Source organism: Colossoma macropomum, unplaced genomic scaffold, assembly GCF_904425465.1.
Source record: "Colossoma macropomum unplaced genomic scaffold, Colossoma_macropomum, whole genome shotgun sequence".
Classification (NCBI taxonomy): domain Eukaryota; kingdom Metazoa; phylum Chordata; class Actinopteri; order Characiformes; family Serrasalmidae; genus Colossoma; species Colossoma macropomum.
The window spans coordinates 35,050,789-35,075,788 of NW_023494790.1; the positions used below are offsets into that span (position 1 = coordinate 35,050,789).

The 25,000-nt window shown below is 42.9% G+C and overlaps 1 protein-coding gene across 5 annotated transcripts in view; it reads left to right on the forward strand.

The window, feature by feature from the left end:
* raraa (retinoic acid receptor, alpha a) overlaps positions 1-25,000 on the forward strand; it is a 161,866-nt gene that overhangs the window by 106,867 nt on the left and 29,999 nt on the right. For 2 of the 5 annotated variants that reach the window (XM_036573193.1, XM_036573194.1), the window contains exon 1: positions 13,724-14,607. The exons of 2 other annotated variants lie outside the window; for them this stretch is intronic. In XM_036573193.1, the coding sequence (XP_036429086.1) occupies positions 14,469-14,607 (139 nt within the window). In that variant the 5' untranslated portion in view covers positions 13,724-14,468. Of the gene's footprint in view, positions 1-13,723; positions 14,608-20,577; positions 20,724-25,000 lie in introns of those variants that run through there. One more of the 5 variants, XM_036573195.1, reaches the window with a different exon arrangement.

Below are 25,000 nucleotides of genomic sequence, written 5' to 3' on the forward strand. Positions count from 1 at the left end.
TCTTGCACTTTGCTCCTCTCACGAATAATTTATCCAAATGTAACTTTCCCCATGGAGCATCTCCGTCTCATTATGATTTAATATCTTCAAACAGGTTCTCTGTGGCAGCCTACAGCGACAGTTAGCAAGAACATGGCATTCACAGTGGTGGGCAGCATCGCAATAATATAATATTACAATATTTTGTGGCATCTTTGCAATAAACAATGCATTTTGCGATATTTAGTTCCTCTGAGCTTTGCTAACAAGTTTTTCTGACAAACTTACTGCAATTTACATTACAAACTTTGCACATTTTCTTTTAAAGTGTAAACTTTTAAAAACAATTTACATGGTAAACTCTCCACTGCATTTTCCATTACAGTGTAAACATTTCATTACATTCACCTTTGAAGTGTAAACCTTGCTCAGCAATCTACATTTGAGGTTTACACTGCAATCTACATAGTGAACTTTAGTGTGCTGCATTCAACAATTTGAACATGGCACTGCATTGAACTTTACTTTGCCATTTACTTTACAGTGAAATACTTGTACTACATTCAGTTTCAAAATGTGAACTTTGCATTATACACAGTGTGCACTGCATTCTACTGTACAGTGTAAACACCAACATTTACATTATTTTACAGTGTCTAATTTGCACTGCCGTTTACATTGTAAGTGCTGCGTTCTACATTCCAGTGAAAATTTAGCATCGCATTTTTTTTACAGTGTATACTTAAAAAAACAACAAACATTTACCTTGTAAACTCTCCACTGCATTTTCTATTACTGTGTAAACATTTCACCACATTCAACTTTGAAGTGTAAACTTTGCACAGCAATCTACATTTGAGGTTTGTACTGCAATTTACATAGTGAACTCTGTGCTTTGTTCTACTTTACGATGTGAACATTGCACTGCAATAAACTTCAGAGTGTAAAAGTTTTGCAGCATTCTGCCTTATGAAGCAAAGTTTGCATTGCCATTTACGTTACAGTGAATATTTGACCTACATTCAACTTTACAGTGTGAACTTTGCACTGCATTCTACTGTACAGTGTAAACCTCACCATTTACATAATTCTTCAGTGTATATTTTGCACTGCAGTTTACATTCAACTTTACAGTGAGAACATTACACTACATTCTACTTCAGAGTATAAATGTTTTGCAGCATTCTGCTTTACAAAGTGAACACTGAAATGCCTTTTAATTTACAGTTTAACATTTATACAACATTGTACTTCACAGTGTGAACATTGCATTTTACTTTACAGTGTAAACCTTAAACTGCAGTCCCCATTATAGCGTAAACTTAGCGTACTATGTTTCTGCTATATTCTACTTTACAGCTTAAACTTTGCATTTCTTCAGATCTTTTCCTGCATTATTGAGTTGTAAACATTTTTCAGATGTTTTCAACAGGAAAACGTGTCACAGAGACAATATTGTGATGTAATTTATCATGATAATGCTAACATATCAGCATATTGCCCACTCCTAATGTGCACATACACGAGCTGGAGTAAAGCTGCCCTGAGGGACTCAGTATAGTCCAGTCTGATCCAGTAGAGCTCTATTGAATTTGAGCGTCCCAAATTCCCAAATACTCTCTCTTACTGTAAACTCTCCCCTCTCCACCCCCCCCTTTTCTCACCGCTCTCTCCCCCCGAGGGCTCTCCAGCCCCGCTCCGCATCTAAATAATTCACATCCAAAATAGAATCATCAGATTAATAATTAACACTGTCTGCTGCATGAGCTGATTAGAATAACTTTATTTATGAAAGCCGAGGCGGCTGTGATGGATTGCTTTTGCCTGCCTGATAAAACGGTGGTGGACGGTGGGACGGGGGGGGTTGTGAGGGGAGATGAAGATGAGGATGAAGATCACGAACACACATGTAGGATTTGCTTCCCAGTCTTTGACAATGGCTGTATTTATTAGGGGCTGGATACTCAGACACTCTATCTCTCTCTCTCTCTTTCTCTTTCTCTTTATGGGGGTCTGTGGCAGTAAAAGTGTGTATGGGGCGGGGGGTTGTCATAAATCAGACACGTAAAAGTTGCCCCGGTGACAGTGAGAGAATGCTAAGTGTAGAACCAGAATTGAGTCCCCTAGTGACTCAGAAACCGACAGAAACAGTCTTTTACCCTGTCTACTTCCAATGTAATCCTAATCTATTCCTAATCTAGCCATAATCCATCCCTAATCTTCTTTTAAAATATCCAATAATCCATTCCATAATCTACTTCTAATGTAGCCCTAATTTGCTAATTTAGTCCTAATCTACTGCTAATCTAGTCCTAATCTTCTGCTAATCTAGCCCAAACCTCTTCTAATCTATCTCCAATTGATCCCAGTCTACCCCAGTCTACCACAAACCTTTTCTAGTCTAGCCCTAATTTAGTCCAAATCTACTGCTGATGTACTTGTAATCTACTGCTAATCTAGCCCCAGTCTCTTCTAATCTATCTCCAGTTGATCCCAATCTACCCCAATCTATTTGTGTTCTAATCCTTATCTATTTCTAGTCTAGCCCTGATCTATCCCTAATCTACCCACAGTGTACCCAATCTACTTCTATTCTAGTCCTAATATACGACAGTCTAGCTCTAATCTAGTTCTAAACTAGGCCAGTCTACCACAATCTATTTCTAATCTACCCCTAATTAAGTCCAAATCTACCCCAGTCTATTTGTGTTCTAATCCTAATCTACTTCTAATCCAGCCCGGATCTATCCCTAATCTACCCACAGTCTACCCAGTCTACTTCTAATCTGGTCCTACTCTACCTCAGTCTAGCCATAATCTAGGCCAGTCCAAATCTACTGCTGATGTGGTTATAATTTGCTAATCTAGCCCCAGTCTCTTCTAATCTGTCTCTAATTGATCCTAATCTACCCCAGTCTATTTGTGTTCTAATCCTAATCTACTTCTAATCCAGCCCGGATCTATCCCTAATCTACCCACAGTCTACCCAGTCTACTTCTAATCTGGTCCTACTCTACCTCAGTCTAGCCCTAATCTAGGCTAGTCTACCACAATCCACTTCTAGTCTAGCCCTAATCTACCCCTAATCTGTCTCTCATCTACCTTAATCTAATCTGAATTCCCATATGAAAACAAAATAGATTATTTTGTTAGTATTTTCCAAAATATAAATAGAATACATTGTGTGTGGTTTGATCAGTGATGGTAGAGCGTAACTGGCTCTCTGATTCTCTCTCTCTCTCTCTCTCTCAGAGTAAAGTTGTGCACTCAGCTGTTTTCCAGCAGACATTGTTCTCTCAGTGCTAGAATGATCCTACAGCTGCTGCTGGCAGTGTGTGTGTGCGCTTGTGAGTGTTTGTGACTGAATTGAAACTGACACTGAACGCAAGTGTCACGATCACATTTAAGCGTGTGTGTGTGTGTGTGTGTGTGTGTGTGTGTGAGTGTGTGTGTGTGTGAGTGTGTGTGAACACATGACATTGTCAGTCATGTTAACAGCTTTGCTCTTAGAATAATCCCACACATTTGACCTTTGTCTGAGGAAGTGTGTGTATGTCACAGCAAAGCCAGACACACAGATAGAGACATAGACACGCACTGGTTTATACACACCGGTCAGCCATAACATTATAACATTGTTTCAACACTCATTGTCCATTTTATCAGCTCCACTTACTATATAGGTGCACTTTGTAGTTCTACAGTTACAGACTGTAGTCCATCTGTTTCTCTGCATACTTTGTTAGCCCCCTTTAACCCTGTTCTTCAGTGGTCAGGACCCCCATGGACCCTCACAGAGCAGGTACTATTTGGGTGGTGGATCATTCTCAGCAGTGCAGTAACACTGACGTGGTGGTGGTGTGTTAGTGTGTGTTGTGCTGGTGAGAGTGGATCAGACACAACAGTGCTGCTGGAGTTTTTAAACACCTCAGTGTCACTGCTGGACTGAGAATAGTCCACCAACCAAAAATATCCAGCCAACAGCATCCTGTGACCACTGATGAAGGACTGGAGGATGACCAACACAAACTGTGCAGCAGCAGATGAGCTATCGTCTCTGACTTTACATCTACAAGGTGGACTGACAAGGTAGGAGTGTCTAATAGAGTGGACAGTGAGTGGACACAGTGTTTAAAAACTCCAGCAGCACTGCTGTGTCTGATCCACTTGTACCAGGACAGCACACATTATTATTATTTTTATTGTTATTATTATTATTATTATTATTATGCAACGTAATATCAATATAGAGTGTAACATCAATATCAACTGATATTATAATTGACATTGATATTTCAATAAATTATATTAATATTATTATATTTATATAAATAGAAATAATATCAATATCAATTATAATATCAATTGATATTGATGTTACACTCAATATTGACATTAGATGTTATATAATTATCACTTGTAAAATATATATTGATATAAAATGTAACAAATTTTATATCAATCAATATAACATTACATTTAATACTAACATTACATGGAATATTCATATTAATAATGATAGTAATATTGATATATACATTAAATATAGTGTCATTGATATTAAAATTGACATTGATATCAGATCACATCAACATTACAATACACTGTACATATATTACATTGATGTCGATAGTGAATATGACGTTATATTGTTTTCAGTCCACAATGTTGATATATTTCAGTACATATTAGATATTTAGATACATACGCAATGGCCTGCATTATTTTGACCAAAATTACTGACTCGTCTGGGGCTGTGATTGGTCAGGATGCTCACAGCTCACAGTAAATAAACTTTCTGATTGGTTCGAGGCTCATTTGCATATCGCAGCCTTCTGTGATATCAGGACCATCTCACGATAACGATTAATAAGCGAGATATCGTGCAGCCGTGGGAAGTGTTGTGGGAAAGCGGTGGAGTGTTTTCAGGAGGATGAGTCGTATTGATGATGTGCTTTTGTAGGAGCTGGAGCCACCGAGTGTCATCGAAACTAAACCAAACGAATGTTTGTAGGAGTCGGGGTGGGTGTGCAGCTGTTAGGGGCTCAGACTGATCTCAGACACATTGTGTGTGTGTGTGAGTGTGTGTGAGTGTGTGTGTGTGTGTGTGTGTGTGAGTGTGTGTGAGTGTGTGTGTGCTCATGTATCACTCAGTGGAGAGAATAACACTCTCCCTAATGATCCCCCCACTGCGCTATTCATGTTCGGATGCTCCATTTACCAGCCATTCACACACACATACACATTCACAACATGCCAGTCTAGCTGCTCACTTATCCAGGGTAGCTATGGCGATAGGAGAACTCCACCAATTTTTCAAAAGCTCTGCATAATTCAACCATTAACTTGTAAACAAAGTCATTCAGAGTGGTTCGGTGTGAAATGCTGTGTTCTGGAGAAACTTACCGAGTCAGAATTTTTTTTCACAGTGGTGGTGATAGGAACCAAACGTCTGTAGAGTTTAAAGGGGAAGTCCACTGATTCTCAAAATTTCTATAATTCAGCAGTTGAGTTGTAAACAAAATCATTCAGAGCGGTTTGATGTGAAATGGTTCAGTGTTGAGAAACTGTACAGACTCAGATTTCTTTACAGTGGTAGTGAATGGAACCAGGGGTCACCAGGTCTACAGCACAGATATTATATAATATAATAATAATAATAATAATAATAAAATAAAGCCATTTTATTTACTGTCCAAAACCGCCAGTGAACCTACAGGTGTCTTCTGAGTTTTTCTATGGAATGTTGACCTTTTAGAGGTGGACGTCTGGTTCCTATCACCACCACTGTGAACAATTCTGACTCTGTACGTTTCTCTATTGCATAGCATTTCACACCAAACCACTCTGAATGACTATATTTACATATTAGCCATTTGATTATAAAATCTGAAAAATCCCCTTTAAAAATTCCCTTTAATGCTTCCAAAGGCTCCCACACGTGGACTTATTACATGACATTGTTATGAATGCACTGCATGGTGTTTAAGACACTGTTTTACAATAGTTTTAAGAAGGTTTTGGCCTAAAATTAGTAATTTTTTTCTTTTTATTTACTCGTGGTGGCGAGGTACATGCACGGCGCTGTGAGGCAAAATAGTCCCCTTATTTTTATCACTATTCCACCATCATCAAAATCCATATGAAAGCTCAGAAGAGACGTGTAGGTTCACTGGTGGTTTTGGACAGTAAATAAAACGGCTATATTTGTGTTGCAGTCATGGTGACCCCTGGTTCCATTCACCACCACTGTAAAGACATCAGAGTCTCTACAGTGAACCATTTCACACCAAACGACTCTGAATGACTCTTTTTTCGGCCATAGAAAAATGCAGAAATCATGAAAATCTCTATAAGGTTCTTACTTACTTGGAAATAATGTGCAGCATTTCATCCGTATAGTGCAGCCCCATGTTAGCACTGTCGGGAGGAGGTCATTAGGATGCTAATGGAGGCCGCTATCACTCACAGGGTCAAACACTGACCACTGAGGAGCGTTTGAAGTGTGCTTCAGTGGAGTGCATGTGTGTGTTTGGGGTGGGGGGGGTAAAGAGATTCAGATATGTGTGTGTGTTTTGATAGGTGGGAAAGGCACCTATTGTTGGTAAATGGATTAAGGTGTGTGTGTGTGTGTGTGTGTGTGTGGAAAGAAGAGCTATGAAGTGCGAAGTCAACATACTGTACGTTAGTCAAAGTTAACGTATTAATAACGTGTTAACGGGAGAAATTATGAACTAATTTTGAACTATGTTCAGATATTTTCCTAGTTTCCCAGTTGCAGCGCGAGGTATTTTGCTCTGATATAATGCGTGATTGTAACCCTCTCGTTCAAACACAGCTTTAAAATGGAAAGTTTCATTTAAGGAGACAGTTAAACATTTTACTTTGTTAATAGTTACGATGTAAATAAAGTCATTCAGAGTGGTTTGGTGTGAAACGCTCCGTTCCAGAGAAACTTAGAGTCAGAATTATTCACAGTGGTGGTGATAGGAACCAGACGTCCACCTCTAAAAGCTCCCTGAAATGGTTATGAAAACACTGTCTGACACTGTTTTATGATAGTTTTGAGATCAGATTTTGGCCTAAAATGTCATTTTTAGATCCATTTATGGTGGAGGAGCACATGCAGGGCGTTTTAAGGTAAAAATAGTCCCCAAAGAACACTTAATTTTTCAGATTTTACCGTGATCAACGTTCCATATAAAACCTCAGAAGACACGTGTAGGTTCACTGGTGGTCTTGGATAGTAAATAAAATGGTTGTAGTCATAGTGACCCCTGGTTCCATTCACCACCACTGTAAAGAAATCTGAGTCTGTACGATTCTCTACAGTGAACCATTTCACATCAAACCACTCTAAATGACTCTGTTTACATCTCAACATATAGATTATGCAGAAATTCTGAAAAATCAGTGGAATCTCTTTGTCCCCGAAGTAAATCTGAAGGGTCATTTTCAGGCAAAACCACTAACGCTGGCTAAATCAGCAGACTACACTGGACAGCTCTCGTGGGAGAACTATGGATAAATCAACCAGCACCTAACTAACAAAAGCAGCAGCAAAGTGGAGCTCCAGATCCCCTCGAGAGGCTCCACTGTAACAAGAGTCCTCAAACTGTATGAGTGAGAGAAAGAGGCTACAGTCACTAAGGAGCTGAATCACTCACTGTTTATGTGATATATATGATACACTCGTTGGTTGGAACATGGAGCCGCTGCTCTCACTGGACGTCCATGCTCAGGTTCTGCTTTCCCATAATGAAAAACATGTTTTTGAATTATTGGAAGTAATAAATACTTTCTGATGGAGCTTATTTTGTCCACTCGTGCAGCTATAACAAAACACACCGCCTTTATAATGGAAAAATCTTTCCTTTGGAGCGAATTAGAGTAGATCCTCTGAGTCTGTGCGGCTGATAAAGCCATACTGAGAGTTCCATTAAAACTCTGTCTCTCTCTATCTGCTCCTCTTTGAAATGCTGATCAGTCCTCTCTATTGCAGGGAGAAGAGGTTAGCCCCCCTCCCCATTACCCCCCCCCCTCTTTTCTGCCCCCACCACCCCCGCTGGGGCAGATAGTGGAGGTATTTGTCATGGCCCTTTGTTTGGTGGCCTGCTGGCTAAGCAGGGGGATTTCAGACTGCAGCATTAGCATGAGAAGCAGAGCTGACGAGCCTGGACTGCTTTAACATCTCACTCACACACACACACACACACACACACACACACACACACACACACACACACACACAGGTTTGTTTTTATACAATCTCAGTACCTATATGCAATAATAATTCAGCTCATATTTATTACATTTCGCTGCTGTCGGAACAAAACCTCGTATCTGGTAACTTTACAGGAGAAGCAAAAAACATACTTTACTTTTAATGTAAGTCAATGGAACCAGAATTTTTTCCAAGTCATTCTGGGCCGTTTCTTTTGGTCCATTCATCATAAAATTCACACACAATGTAAAGGACAACAGGCATTTTCAGATTATGTCAAAAAAAGGTTTTGTCCCAGTGACAGCAATATGTCCCATATGTGTTATATATATGTGTGTATGTATATATATATATATACATATATATATATCTGTATGTATAAACACACACACACACACACACACACAAGCAGTCAAGGTGAGGGCAGGTTTTAAGTGGAGGTCAGGTGGGGGGGTGTTATAATGCCCTCAGTGCGGCGCAAACAGGAAATCCACTTAAAGTGCCCCCCCCCCACCAATAACACTCACAATGGACTAATCCCCTCAGAGAGAGAGAGAGAGAGAGAGAGTCAGAAAAACAGAGAGAGAATAAGAGAGACAGAGAGAGAGAATAAGAGAGCCAGAGAGAGAGAGAGAGGGAGAGAGAGAAACAGAGAGAGAGAGAGAATGTTTTCCTTCGGTGTCCTTGTTGACCCTGGCTAGAAATCACGAGGGTCGTGTTTTTGTTTTAAAAGAGAGAGTGAGAGTGAGGGAGAGAGAAAAGGAGGAGAGAGAGAGAGAGAGAGAGAGAGAGAGAGAGGAGGAGGAGGAGGAGGAGGAGTAGGATATAGTAAATGAGCGGCATCTGCATCACAGATCAGAGAGACTAATGAAGATGTACACTGGCAAACGAAAAGAGCAACAGTCTATCCTCTCTCTCTCTCTCTCTCTCTCTCTCTTTCTGTACCCCTCTCTTTCTTTTTCTCTGTCTTAATCTGTCTCTCTGTCTCTCTCCATACCTCTCTCTCTATGCCTTCATGTGTGTCTCTCTCTTTTTTTGTCACTCCCTTTTTTTACTCTCTTATACTGACTGCTGCTGCTACTCAGTTCAACATGTGCATGTATAAAGTAAAATAAGTGAAAATAAGTTATTAAAAATGTAAGATATTGTATTATATAATGCACTAGGCGTTCTGAATATGAAATGAATTAATTGTGTGTCACACGGTGTCAAAAACCACATTAGCAAGTCTGTTTGAGATCACTGAACAGCTCCACACTGTTTGATTGATTAGATGTGGGGAGGGGCGGGGGGGGGCAGTGTACATTTTCCAGATTTTTTAGATTCTTTTTTTACTGATTTCTATTGTTTCCTTTTTAAAACGAGCAGGTTTCCTCTGCTCCTCCAAGCCTCTCCCTGCTGTCCCCAGGCCGTAAGTGTGAAATAAAAGGTACCTGATGGTGAATAGGGGGCTTACGGCCAGTTATGACCCTCTGCGTCCTGTTGGTCAGCGTTAAAACCTCAGCTTTCTCTTTACGGCCGTCCTTTTAGAGCGGGCTGTAAAAATAGCTTCACACGCTCAGAGCCTCCATCCACAATTACACCCATAAAGAGCCTTTGAATCCTCTCCTCTCTTCCTTTTTTTCCCTTTTATCACCCGTCGTACCATCTCCTGGCATGAGGAGAGAGAGTGTGTGTGTTGGCGGTGGTGCCGTTCCCAGTGTGTTGTGGTGGTCTTATGTAATAAGCCATTTGTGAATGGTGGTCTAATTAAGAGGCGAAGTTGAAGGCGGTGGGAAACTTTTGGGGTAAATACACACATACAGTCTTAGGCCCAGTCCCATTTCTTATTTTCAGCCCTACCTCTTGTTTTTGAGGGTCATGTTGCCCCTGGAAATGAGTAATAAGTTGCAATGGTTGAAATCTTCCCTCTGAAATGGGACCCTCAAATAAAAAGAGCATCACTTCATTAACAGCTACCAGCGCTGCTCTGTAGGCGACCCTGCCAGTCTGCAGTGACAGCAGAGGAGGGTAAAGTTCAGCTCCTCACTGCTGGGCTTTAGTTACATTTAGGGCATCATAAGCCTTCAAAGAGGGGGGCAATTATTTATTATCACCCACCCCTAATTCTTCAGTGATATGAAGCTGAAGTCAGATATTCATCAGCTTCTTGTTCTGATTTTCTCGTTCCACCTTAAATGGAGCAGCAGTTACATTCTGGCGCTTCAGGCATCAGAACTGCTGGCCTACTGGGCCTTAGTTTAAAGTCTAAACTATGCCATTCATATGAACGGCAAACCATGTTAATCTCAGCAGATTAAACCAAAATAGCCAGTAAGCAAAAGCCTTTAAAATATGTTTTGTGTTGTCTGATGAGGCTGTAATCAATAAACTACGAGACAGATAACTGAGAATGTTTTATAACGGCACATTTGCTTCACAAGAAATGCCTTTTAATTACATTCCAGCAAACTTCTTAGTATTTGTCGGCTTTTTCTTTGGAAAGATTTCATGAATCAGGCTCTAAAACACACCCACAGACAATCTGGAGTCCATAGTAATGCATCAGCACACACACCCACGGAGAAGAAAGAGAGACAGATATATCAGTGAGAAGAAAGGAGATAGAGCCTCATAGGTGATAATCCAGCTGAGGAATGTGAGCTCTGCTATCTGTGAGGAGCTTCTCTTATCAGAGTGTAAACACACTGGGCACTGTATGAACACACACACACACTTACAGTGGATTTGTCTGCCTAAACTCAGCATCACCACTGGCATCACTCCAGTGAGGAGAAACCTGAAATCAACGCTGCTGGATTATTTGGAACATTCTGAATCATCTCATTGCTCCTCTGTCATCACCGGTAGCGGCCTGCTGTCCGTATCCCCCTTCTCTGATATCTTAGACCATAACCAGACCCAGCAGCGCACTCTATAATTAAACAGGCCGTCTGGCTCAGCCTTACAGACACTTCCATTAACCCACCAGCACCAGCTGCCTGCAGCTTTCCTGTAGATAGCCTAGACACTCCGCTAGCTTTGCTCTAAGTAGCTGAGAAACACTGCTAGCTTTGGGCTGTATAGCCTTGAAATACTGCTATTTTTGAGCTAAATACATTGCTAGCTTTGAGCTGGATAGTCTAGAAAAACAGAGCTAGCTTTGAGGCAAATAGTGTACAAATACACTACTAGCTTTCCACTAGATAGTCTATAGACTGCTAGCTTTGAGGTAGATAGTCTATACACTGCTAGCTTTGAGCTAGATAGTCTATACACTGCTAGCTTTGAGCTAGATAGTCTATGCACTGCTAGCTTTGAGCTAGATAGTCTATGCACTGCTAGCTTTGAGCTAGATAGTCTATACACTGCTAGCTTTGAGCTAGATAGTCTATACACTGCTAGCTTTGAGCTAGATGGTTTATACACTGCTAGCTTTGAGGTAGATAGTCTATGCACTGCTAGCTTTGAGGTAGATGGTCTATGCACTGCTAGCTTTGAGGTAGATGGTCTATGCACTGCTAGCTTTGAGGTAGATGGTCTATGCACTGCTAGCTTTGAGCTAGATGGTTTATACACTGCTAGCTTTGAGGTAGATAGTCTATACACTGCTAGCTTTGAGGTAGATAGTCTATGCACTGCTAGCTTTGAGCTAGATAGTCTATGCACTGCTAGCTTTGAGCTAGATAGTCTATACACTGCTAGCTTTGAGCTAGATAGTCTATACATTGCTAGCTTTGAGCTAGATAGTCTGTACACTGCTAGCTTTGAGGTAGATAGTCTATACATTGCTAGCTTTGAGGTAGATAGTCTGTACACTGCTAGCTTTGAGCTAGATAGTCTATACACTGCTAGCTTTGAGCTAGATAGTCTAAACACACTGCTAGTTTTGCTCTAATTAGCCTAATGCACTGCTAGCTGTCCTCCACATAGTTCTAGATGGCCTATATTTCATAAATTCAGTGGAGGGTTTTATTCTAGATAACTCTAGCTTGCCTATATTCCCTGCTGAAAGAAACCGCTCAGACCAGGATGATGATCTGGTGCTTGTGTAGCTGGTCATCCAGTATGGTCATACTGGTTGACCAGCATGCCTGCATTCAAAACATAACATACGTCGGTTTTGTTGGTAACCAGCCATGCTGGTCTGTGCTGTTTTTTCTAGCAGTGTTTGTTAAAAAATCTTCTAGCTTTGTTCTCTATTTGTTCTACTTTGTATGTAGATCTACGTAGCATTTCTACAGATTGCTCTACATGGCCTGTGTTGCATATTGTTGCTGTCCAAAAAACGATGTATCTCTTTTTTGTTGATCGTTATTTCTCTCTTTTTTATTTACTTTTCACAATGAAAGTTACATTAGCTTTCTTTAGACAGTCACCTTACTAGCTTTGCTCTAGATAGGTGTAGATGGCATGTATTCTATATATCGTTATTGCTTTATATTGCTACTTTTGTTCTAGATAGCTTAGAATTTATGAATATACTGCCAAGTTAACTCTAGATGTATTTAAACAGTCCACGTGTCACGTATACATACCTCTAATTGTGCTCTCGATAGCCTATATTTCATACAAACACTGCTAGTTCCACTCTAGATTGCTCTAGAAGACTTTCTGGGAGCTGTTAAGTGGGCAGTTCTCAGCCTAGGCTTCTGTGATTCACACTCATCCCTGGCCCAGGTGTTGTAGCGGCAGGGATGTCCTGTCTGAGTCTCTTTGACCCCTGGGGTACCGGCCGGGGCCTAGCGTTCACCAAACAAGGTGCCAAGGCCTAGCGCATGATATCAGATGAGATCGGGTCACCCAAAGGCGAACCGCCGGCCCCCACGGGTTCAGAAAGAGTTCAGCCGCATGGCATTAGGCAAATGAGCGAGACAGAGAAGGGAGGAAGGCGAGGAGGGGGCAGACGAGGTTTGGACAGAGGAGGAGCGGCCTGTGGGGCTGCAGAAGGGTACGAGGACCCCACTGACGTTCCACACCTCGCTGTCCACCAAACACCCAGCACCAGGAAAAATTTTAGAATTTAAGAGTTCATTTCTTCTGGTGCTTTTGTGAAACTCAGGAGCAGAGTCTGCTTTAAACGCTTTGGACGTCTGGTTCCTATCACGATCACTGTGAATAATTCTGACTCGATATGTTTCTCTAGAACGGAGTGCTTCACACCAAACCACTCTGAATGACTTTGTTTACATTTCGATGATTTTATTCTGCAGAAATTTTGAAAAGTTGGTGGAATTCCTCTTCATGGCATGGGGAAGGAAATAAGAAAAGGCTTGATCAAAACAATCTAAGCAAACTAACTTTAGGAAAAAATGAAAAAGTCTCTAAACGTCATATTGGTATTACATCTTTACATGATTTAATTGTGCGGAAATTTTGAAAAAGTCGGTGGAATTCCCCTTTAACTTTCTGCCGCGAGCCAGTTAAAGGGTTAATCAAAGTGGGCGGGGTGTCGAGGGGGAAGACCCGGATGTAGGCGGGGATTGAGCCCAGCTGGCTCGCTCTCGGCTGGGTTGTTTGGGGCGCGAGGAGAGAGAGAGAGAGAGAGAGCGCGAGAGAGCGAGGCAAAGAGAGAGAGAGAGAGCGAGCGCAGAAGAGACCATGAAGGGAGGAGAAGAAGCTGGAGGAGACGAGAGGGAGACCTTAACCGGCTGAACGGAGGCTCGCTCGCGCGCGCGAGAGAGAGACGGGACAGGACAGGACAGGACGGATGCGAACAGAACCCGTAAATTCCCAGCTCGCGTGCGCTGAAAAACCCCTTGCATCGTCGGACGATAGCTCGCGAGACCGAGCGCGCACTTTCTGCGCCTTTTTGCACGCATATTTGGGGGATTTCTTTTCCGAGCGCGCTCCCAGTCTTGCAGGACACGGAGTGCGCGAGCTTCTGTGCGGGTGTGTGCTTGGTGTATGTGTGTGTGTGTGCGCGCGTGCATTGCTCTCCCTTTCTCCGTGCATTGCCTCGCGCCGCTGCCTGGCTGCAGAAAGTGTGGTGGGCTCTGGTAGAAGGTCTGGTGAGTTCTGGTAAAAAGTGTGGTGGGTTCTGGGAGTTTGGAGCGCCCACTTGGATGTTTTGGGGCTTTCTTGGTCTTTTGGGCTGAAGCAGCTTCCTGGAGTGACCACTTTGGAGCAGATCCTTCACTTTTTTTTGGAAATTTCTGGAGAATCATATTTCCTTTTTTTTTCCACGATGGAGCTCGGATGTCAGCAGCTTGGATGAAAGGTCCAGACCTTAGAGAGAGAGAGAGAAACTCTTCCTGCGCCTACTTTCTGAAGCTCTGAGCTGCTCATGATGTACGAGGGCGTGGATGTGGTGGGTCTCAGCGCGAGCCCCAGCCCCAGCCCCTTCCTCATGGTGGATTACTACAGCCAGACCAGGGCTGGTCATCACCCCTTCAGCAGCCAGCACTGGAGCAGCTCCGCTCACTGTAAGTGTCCCATAGCTTGACCAAGTTCATTCTGTATGCGTCCTGTACAGGTTTTGCGGGGGTCACTAGGCCCAAACATTAGTTCTGAGTGGGATCCCGAACCCAACATTAGACCTAGCACTAGTTTTGCGTGGGTCTTTAGGCTCAGGGCTGGATTTGGATGGCTCAGGCTAGATCCACAACCACACCCAGCCCTGCTTTTAGTTCCTAGACCCCTGCTGTGTATGAGCCAATAAACTCAGCCTTAGCTTTAATGCTGGTTTTGCATGACCCATTAAACCCAGCACTGGTTTAGCATGGCCTGCTATGTCCACCACTGGCTTTGCATGACTCCAACACTTGCTTTGTAAGGCCCATTAGACCCAACACTTTTATCCATGGCTTTTTCTGGACCAGTCGTTACCAACCCTTCCCCTGGACCTCTTCGAGATCTACCTTCTGCAGGTTTCACCTCCAAGCTAAACTGTGCACATCTGATCTCCAGGACCAGCATTATTGACCACAGCTGTAGGCCCACTAGTAGTCTTCACAACTGGCAGATGGTTTTAGTATGACCCAGTTAACCCTGCACTGGTTTTGCATGGCCAGTTAGAACCTACCCTGCTTTTGCATGGCCAGTTAGAACCTACCCTGCTTTTGCATGGCCAATTAGAACCAACCCTGGTTTTGCATGGCCAATTAGAACCAACCGTGGTTTTGCATGGCCAATTAGAACCAACCCTGGTTTTGCATGGCCAATTAGAACCAACCGTGGTTTTGCATGGCCAATTAGAACCAACCCTGGTTTTGCATGGCAAGTTAGAACGAACACTAGTTTTGCATGGCAAATTAGAACTTAAACTGGTTTTAATATAAACCAATAGACCCAATAGTGGTTTTGACTGTGGTTTAGACCCAAAACTGGTCTTGCATGTCTCGTTAGATCCACCACTTGCTTTGTATGCTCCACTAGACTCAACATTAGGCCCAACTTTAGCTTTGCATGGTCCTTAAGACTCAACATTAGACCCAACACCAGCTTTATGTGGTCCACTGGACTTAACGTTAGACCCAGCATTGGCTTTGCATTGGTCAGTAGACCCAACACTGTTTTTGCATGGCTCCTTAGACCCAATTAAAGCTATGTGTGGTCCACAAGACTCAATATTAGACTCAACACCAGCTTTGTATGGTCCGCTAGACTCAACATTAGACCCAGTACAAGCTTTGTGTGGTTTACTAGACTCAATGTTAGACCCAGTAATGGCTTTGCATTGGTCAGTAGAGCCAGTGCTGGTTATGCATGGCTCGTTAGACCCAATTTAAGCTATGTGTGGTCCACAAGACTCAATATTAGACTCAACACCAGCTTTGTATGGTCCGCTAGACTCAACATTAGACCCAGTACAAGCTTTGTGTGGTTTACTAGACTCAATGTTAGACCCAGTAATGGCTTTGCATTGGTCAGTAGAGCCAGTGCTGGTTATGCATGGCTTGTTAGACCCAGTTCAAGCTTTGCATGGTCCACAATACTCAATATTAGACCCAACACTAGGTTTGTGTGGTCCAATAGATGTAACATTAGACCCAGTATTGGCCTTGCATTGGTCAGTAGATGTAACATGGGTTTTGCATGGCTTGTTAGACCCAGTTCAAGCTTTGCATGGTCCACTAGACTCACCATTAAACCCAACAGAAGCTTTGCATGGTCCACTAGACTCAATAATATACGCAGCACTGGCTTTGCTTGGGCCTCTAGATCCAACACTGGTTTTGCATGAGTCCCTCTAGTCCTAAAACCCGTTTACCGGGAATCGTTCTCCATGACCCGATGCTGGTTTTGATGGTTGCAGCTCTTCATTAGTTCTGCTCAGTTGTCAGCTTTGAATTGCTGGTGACCCTGATTCTCCGCCTGCACTGTTGCAGCTTTTATCCTCTTATTTCAGCTCTTTCACAACTCCGTTAAGCATGAATATCGCCAGTAGGTCAGGCACTGTAGCATAGCCTCACGTTTCTGACCAACCAGATGACCCACTTTTCCGTGCGCGGTGCGGACGCTCCTGTGTGCTTCCCCCAGTTTGAACAGGCTTTGCATCGGCCAGCTGGTCGGAGAAACTCATCATGTTGAATGTTGAACATTGAACGTTGGACGTCCAGGGTCTTGTTGCTGCGGTCAGCCGCAGTAATCCTCCGCATGCAAACGTTTAATCATGCAAATGCACAATCGTATAGACGATTAATGCTGGAATGTGATTTGATAGTGTAGTGGTATATAGTCGTCAAAACAGTTGTGTCCAGTGGCGTTTTGTGTGCATGAGTGTTTAATATACCGTCATTTTAAACTGGATCAGCCAAAATAATTGGCTTTCTAATACTAAGAAATGCAGACAAAGCCAAAAAGTGTGTGTTAAAAATAGAAGTTGCTTCAATCTGGTCATTGGTTTCATGGTTTTTTTGTCCGGTTTCTTCGTGTGAGCCGCTTAAGTAGTGTTTTGTAACCTCACTGCAGCTGCGGTTTGTCGAGTGGAAGCTTGAGGAATTCCCTCTGCTGTGTAATTCGAGTTGCTGTTGGAGCTGCGGTCAGTACAGGGGTTCAAAGGTCACGCCGCCGTGACCTCTCACAGACACCCAAGTGCGCTGATTTGTCCAGAACTGTATGCTTTCCTCGTTGATTGGATCCTTTGTTTTAACTCTAAATATTAAGAATTGTAGCTTCACAACACGGACAAAATACCTTACTGTGTTTATATTGCTGCCTATGGTGAAGCTCGAAGGTGAATCAGTAATATGACATGATTAAAGATTAGCCTGAATTTCTTTGACCTAAATTATTTATCAAAACATGCATAGAAGCTCAGCTATAGCGGTGATATAACCGTATAAATACAGCGCACAATAAAGGCATTGTTATTTATTGCTCATTTGCATACTGCAGCATTTGATATCAGTATTGCAAAGGCCAGTATTGTGATACTGACTAACAAACTATATATCATGCATCACTTATAGAAAATAGGGACTGTTGTTCAGTTTTGAGTAGCTGGTGTTTACATGAACCCTTTCAGACCTACATTAAGGGTTTCAAATTTGGACACAGCTGCTCTGAGAAGGGTTTGTCTTTATTTAGACTAATAATATAGACATTAAAACTATAAACATGTATGTATATATGGGATTAGTCCTATCAGAAATATTGGTCTTCTGCTGCATAGAGCTGTTTAGACCCTGCCTCATACATCTGATTGCCTCAAGCACACTGTATTGTTTAATGTTTGGAGATGAGTAGTTCAGTTGATTCTGTATGAATTTTTATTTTGCTTGGAAGCGCCAGGATTAGCCCCTTAAATGGCCAGGATGCTGGTGAGTCCTACCTTGTATTACACTACACACTTCTGTAACTTAGTTTGGACTGTTTTCTATGTAGTTTCTCATTAATAAGCCCCAAGCTCTATTCAGACGGGATTAGCTTTCCATGAGGAGGTGGGGTCATTTCATTGTTGCTGTTTGTCAGTGATTTTAGTCCTGTCTGAATGTGCCATGTCAGTAGAGAGTCCTCCGCCTTTTACTCTATGAAACGAGCCGTAGAAATAACCTCAGGTTATGTTAATCCTGGTCAAATCGACAGGAAAAACGCTGACATGTTCCGTGGAAAAGGAGCTTCTTGACTATTAAGGCTCAAAGAAGCATTTCGCTGCTGTCAGAACAAAACCTCGTATCTCCAAAATGGTAACTTTACAGGAGAAGGAAAAAACATGCTTTACTTCTAATGGAAGTCAATGGAACCGGACATTTTTTCCGAGTAAATTTGCGTCATTTCTTTTTGTCCATTCATCATGAAATTTCAACAGAATGTAAAGGACAACAGGCATTTTCAAATTATGTCAGAAACTGAATAACGACAAAAATTGAGATACGAGATTTTGTTCCGACAAAAAACTACCTCAGGTTTACCACACCGAACATTAAAATATGTAAAATTTGATTTCATGTTGACTGCTGGCTGTGAATTCCCGACTGAACAACAATGGTAGTGACGTAGCATATTGCACACCCACTGAAGACACCATGACAGATGGTTATAATGGCCAAATCAAATGGTTTGAAGTGTTTTCTACTCATTTCTGGAGTAAATGCCGAGCGTGAATCGAGTAGCCACTTCCCTCGCCATCATTTCTCATCCCGTTTGAGTTGGTCAGAAACGTTTACAGACAAATTGTATCGTCCGAGTAGCACGTTAGCATGTTAGCCTGTGGTTTACAGGGTTAATCATGAGCCTTAAACCCATAGTTTTGATTGGTTTTGTAAGTGGACATGCTAATGTGGTTGTAAGGTCAGAGTTAACGATGAAACACCCAAAGCATTGATTTTGTTCCGATTAGCCAGTCGATCACGGTTGCTGTTCTGCACGTCTGGTCACTTTTTTGTGCGTTAGTGGTATAAAAATGCTTAATTTAAAGGCTAAAGGAGGAACTAGTTGGCTAGTTAGCCTTGAAGCTAGTCGTGTTAAACAAGCCGTGTTCAACTAACTAGCCTTTTGCCGTTTTCCTCATTTTCTTTCCTTGTGAAACTCAAACCTAACTGGTCTGTGCAAGGCCGGCTTTGGTTTCTGGGCCGGACGTGTGGTTTGTTGGGCTTTCGTGGGCGGAGTCTGAAGGGTCGGTCCTGCAGCAGGAGACAAAAGCTGGGATTCCCCGCGCTGACCCCGATTTCCATCGTCCATTTATCTTGTCGGCTAATTCTATTGTAAACAGCCACACAAAGCACGCATACCTCCTTGTCCTTCAAGAATGTGACCATTGTCTGCTGGACTGATGGATTGAGGCCATATCAGTGACCTCTCGGACCAGTTTAACTGTTCCGCTAACATGTAGTCCGTCAGCCAAGGCGTGTTGGGTGTCCTTGTCTTTACTTCTGCACTGGGGCTGCGAGGCTAATGTGGCTAACAAGTATGTTTTTATATGCCTGTGTTAAAGAGCGCCAGAACCCACTTAATCAGGTCTGGTTCCCTGAAGAATCTTTCAGTGAACGGCTCTTTAACAGCGTCGATTGAAACCACTCAGCTGAAAGGCTCTTTAGGGAACCAGTAGTGCTTCTTTTATGGCATCGTTTCTAAGAACCTGCCTGGAACCTTTATTTAACAGCGTTAGCCTAGTGGCTCCAGTGTACAGACGCTGAACATGAGCTGAACTGAGTTAAGGAGCAGTGGGGATCCGGTCCTCTTTATCTCGGCACTGACAACACACGGGGCTGTGAAGGAATGTGGGCGGGGCTGATGATCACATGACCGTCTCTCACTCTCTCTCTCTCACACACACACACACTCTCTCTCACTCAATCACACACACGTTTGGTTCTAAACATGCTTACACACTGTAAACAAGCGAATACGCTTCAGTTTTCCCTCTAACTCTCTCTCTCTGTCTACCTCTCTCTCTCTCTCTCTCACTCGAGGGAGCTCCCTCTCTCTACCCATCTCTATCTCGCTCACTGTTTCTCTCTTTCCCTCTACCTCTCTCTATGTCTGTATGTGTCGCTCTCTGCCTCTCCCTCTCTCTCTCTGTATTTCCTCTCTCTTTCCCTCTACCTCTCTCTATGTCTGTATTTGTTTCTCTCTCTCTCTTCACCTGTCTACCTCTCTCTCTCGCTCACTGATTCTCTCTTTTCCTCTATCTCTCTCTGCCTCTCCCTCTCTCTCTGTATACCTCTCTCTCCCTCTACCTCTCTCTACCTCTGTGTATGTCTGTCTCTCACTGTCTCTTTCTCTTTCCCCCTCTCTCCCTCTCTCCCTTTCTCCCTCTCTCTCTCTCTCTCTCTCTCTCTCTCTCTCTCTCTCTCTCTCAGATCACATGACTCACTGGTGCTCATGTTCATGGCCTTTGATACTCCAGCTCACACTTCAGTTTGATATTGATCTCTCTGTCTCTCTCTCTCTCTCTCTCTCTCTCTCTCTTTTACAGTGCTGTTTGTGTTACTGTACCTTTAGGGGTTTTGATTGACAGTCTGTTTGATTGAAATGTTGCTCATTTTAGGAGTGACCCGATGTTTTCAAGAAGTTTTTTCAGGGCTACAGGGTGGAAAACAGTTCAGTGCGCAGAACCGTCTGACCGTTTCTCTTCCGCACTGTGACGAATAGATGAGTGAGTTATTCTTTATTATTAAAGCTCATTCAGTAACTACACAGACTGCAGTCCACACTGAGTCAGTATTAAAGTCTGTCTGTGTTGCTAAAACGAGGCCGTGAGGTGAAAAAGGGCTTTCAGTGTTCACTCCTTCATTCATCTCTCTCTCATTCATTCATTCATTCATTCATTACTCTCAGTACGTGGTTGTGTGCGTGTATGTGTGTGCGAGTGTCTGCATGCATGTATGTGTTTGCACATGTGTGGGTGTGCATGCATATGTGCGTGTTCGCGTGTGTGCCCATGTGTGTGTTTGCATGTCCGTGTGTGTGTGTGTGTACGTGCGCGTGCGGACGTGTGTGTATGTGTTGGTGTGGATGTGTGTGCGTGCGTGTGTGTGTGTGTGTACGTGCGCGTGCGGACGTGTGTGTATGTGTTGGTGTGGATGTGTGTGCGTGCGTGTGTGTGTGTGTGTACGTGCGCGTGCGGACGTGTGTGTATGTGTTGGTGTGGATGTGTGTGCGTGTGTATGTGTGTGTGTGTACGTGCGCGTGCGGACGTGTGTGTATGTGTTGGTGTGGATGTGTGTGCGTGCGTGTGTGTGTGTGTACGTGCGCGTGCGGACGTGTGTGTATGTGTGCGTGTGTATGTGTGTAAACGTGCGTGCGGACACGTGTGTGCGTGTTTGTGTGTATGTGTGTGTGGATGTGTGTGTTCACATGTGCATGTAAGCCTGCATGCCTGGCTGTGTAAGTGTGCATGTGTGTGTTTTTTGTGCGTGCATGCATGCATGTATTTGCGTGTCAGTGTGCATGTGTCCATGTATGCGTGTGTATGTGTGTACGCGTGTGTGTGAACACGTGTGTACATGTGCTGTGTATGTGTACGTGTGCGTGCGGATGTGTGTGTTCCCATTTGCACGTGAGCCTGCATGCCAGGCTGTGTAAGTGCCCATGTTTGTGTTTTTGTGTGCCAGCTTGTGTGTGTCCGTGTACGTGTGCATTAATGTATGTGTCCATGCGTTCGCATTTGTGCGTGTGCCTGCATGCCCGTGTGTAAGTGCACATGTATGTCAGTGTGCGTGTATGTGTGCGTGTGCCCGTGTGTGCACACGCGTGTGTGGAATCGAGTGCAGTCCTCCGGTACTCGATATTAATCTTTAATGTGCTGCCGTCCTGCTTTTCTTTCTCCGCTCTTCTTTCATTTTTCTACGCTCCTTTCTTCCTTTATGAGGTTCATCAGAAACGACGAGCACATGGAGGAGTCGCTCTAACATGTGAAGAAGCTTCTGCCACATCTCAACCACAACCTCGCTCTCACCTTCTGAGCAAAGAGCTCTTTATCGTTTGTTAATGTTTCTTTAATATCCTGCAGTCTGTTAGTTTAAACTAACTTCTGGCTGCTCATTTCGAGTGTCTGCAGTAGGGATGGTCTGATACCACTTTTCCTTTTCATTTTCCAACATTTCCTTCTGAACAGGCCGACACTGATACCAGTCTGATATTCTTTAATGACTGTTCAGCTTTTAAAAAGAGCTGCTTTTAATGGAGGCTCTTCACTTGTGGTCATTTAAAAGTAGCCTGTTATGCTAAAGCTGTGAAATACGTAGCTATAACTGCATGAAATCTGAGTAAGAAATAACGAAAGAAATCAGAGTAAGAGTTCACATGCGCTGAGAAATCTGATTACTGAGCTAAAATCCAGCCTCTTTATCAGATTTCTTAATCAGATTTCTAGAACATATTCCAGTCTAAGAAATCAGAGTGCTGTTTACGTGACCACTTGAATAATCAGATACCTGCAGAAATCCGATTACGATCGGATTATTGAGTGCATGTAAACACCCTCACTGTGGATAGAAGTGATTGATCAATTCTTTCAATTACTTCTGATATCAGCTTGATACCGACACCTGCTGTCAGATCGGTGCAGTCTGTAGTTTGCAGCGGTTGCCAGGTGTTGTCAGGCATATTTATTGAATGCATATTTATTAGCCTGTTTTTCGAATGCTTTATGAATCGTTCCAGCGTCACTGTGGCTGCTTTATTTTCATGCTGGCTTAATTTTCCACTATCAGCTTAAACAAGCCTGCCCATGGCTGCGCCCCTCACTGCTGCCCTCTTCAGGATAAGCCGTTGACTCTCTTGGTCAGGTGGTGTTTTTTGTTGTCGTTTATGCCGAATAACAGTTTCTGCTCTAGTGTGGCGTTGATGAGCGGCGTCTCTGAGATGCGAGTGAACCGCCACCCAAAATATTCAGACAGGAGCCGCTCTGTGCTCAGAAACTGCCCGTTGATGAGGAGCTAGAGGCTGGAGAGCACGTGTAGTGTAGGGGGCAGCTGCGGTGGCGAGTGGCGAGTGTGGGTGGGTGGCTGTATCCTCTGGAGTACATGCACAGTGCCATTATCGAGTGTGTTTCTCCTGCACTTCTGAAGTTTAGGGCCTGGTGCTCACACACACACACACACACACACACACACACACACACACACACATACACACACACACACACACTCAGCATTGTTCCAGAAATATCTTCAGAAATGGAGCGGGGGGTGAAAGTGCCCTAAGAATAGACATTATTGTGTGTCTTAAAGAAATAGTTAAGCTCTGTATCTGATTCCCTTCATACCAAGATTCAAGAAATTCAACTTTTAAGATCATATTTATTTTATATATATATATATATATATTAGAAATTCAGTGTAGTTCTTTTACTACAGCAGCTTACTCGTACGACAAAGTACAAGGGGTGGGGGGTGCAACGAGACGTGCATATTGCACATGCAAGATATTAATGTATGATCATATATTATCGTTATTGTGAAAATGTTGTGATGAACAATATGCTTTTACGAGTATATATAATGGATATTGTCAGTAATAACAGGGGACTTCTATCATTTTCCTGCATAGTACAGTTGGTGAGATGGTTTGGTGTGAAATGGTTCACTGTAGAGATGTCTTTACAGTGGTGGTGATGGGAACCAGGCGTCACCATGACTACAACACAGATAAAGCCGTTTTGTTTACCATCTAAAACCACCAGTGAACCTACATGTGCCCTGTGAGTTGCTATATAATGTTGATGATGGTAAAATGATGCTCTTTGGGGACTATTTTGTGTTACAGTACCCTGAATGTATCCCTCCACCAGAAATGGATGAAAAAATCTGCAGAATATCCAGATAACTGAGATATAGTATTATACCAGCTTTCAGCAAAGAACAGTTCCTTTAGTTTTGGTCTCCAGCTGTGATGCTAATGTAGCTAGCTCATCACACACAGTGTAAACCTGTAGATTAATCTCTATCAGACCCGTTTATGTGGGTTCGGTCACTGTGTGACACACTGTTATCTGTAAACATGAACAGAAATACATTAGCGTGGATGAAACGTTAGTGGCAGCCGTCAGAAACCACATCAGCAAGATTACTTAAGTGTGTAATGATTCAGACATGCAGTTAGCATGAGGCTAAATGGTGGGGTATGAGGTTCTGTTACCTGTTCGCTACATTAGCCTTGTAGCTCCAGTGCAGATCTGAAGAACCAGACTTCAGACCCCAAACGTGGCTTAGCTAAGTGACTGCGTTTTTGCGCTGGGAGGGTATAAATTGTATAAGTTAAGATTTGATGTTGTGCTGAACTATCGCTTTAACGCTCTCTAAAGCAGAGAAGAAAGTGAGTGTGTGAGAGTGTGTGAGAGTGTGTGAGAGTGTGTGAGAGTGTGTGAAAGTGTGTGAAAGTGTGTGAGAGTGTGTGAGAGTGTGAATGTGTGTGTGTTGCTGTGTTATGAATATAGTCCATTGTTTGGATGAGGGGGTTTCCCTGGGCTGCTGTCACGAACTGGATCTTAATATGACGAAGGCAAAGAGTTCACTTACAGTAGTGTGTGTATGTCTGTGTGTGTGTGTGTGTGTGTGTGTGTGTGTGTGTGTGTGTGTGTGTGTGTGTGTGTGTATGTTTACGTGCATCACTCCAGGTAGATTGCTCATGGATATATGTGTGTAGTTGTATTTGTTTTTGTGTGTGTGTGTGTTTACATGTCGCTGCTGTCAGAACAAAACCTTGTATCTCCTTTTTGTCATTTTTCAGTTTTTGCCGTAATTTAAAATGCCTTTTGCTCTTTACATTGTGTGTAAATTTCATGATGAACAGACCAACAGAAATGACCCAGAATGACTTGGTAAAAAGTCTGGTTCCATTGACTTACATTAAAAGTAAAGTAGGTTTTTTCTTCTCCTGTAAAGTTACCAATTTGGAGATACAAGGTTTTGTTCCTACAGCAGTGATATA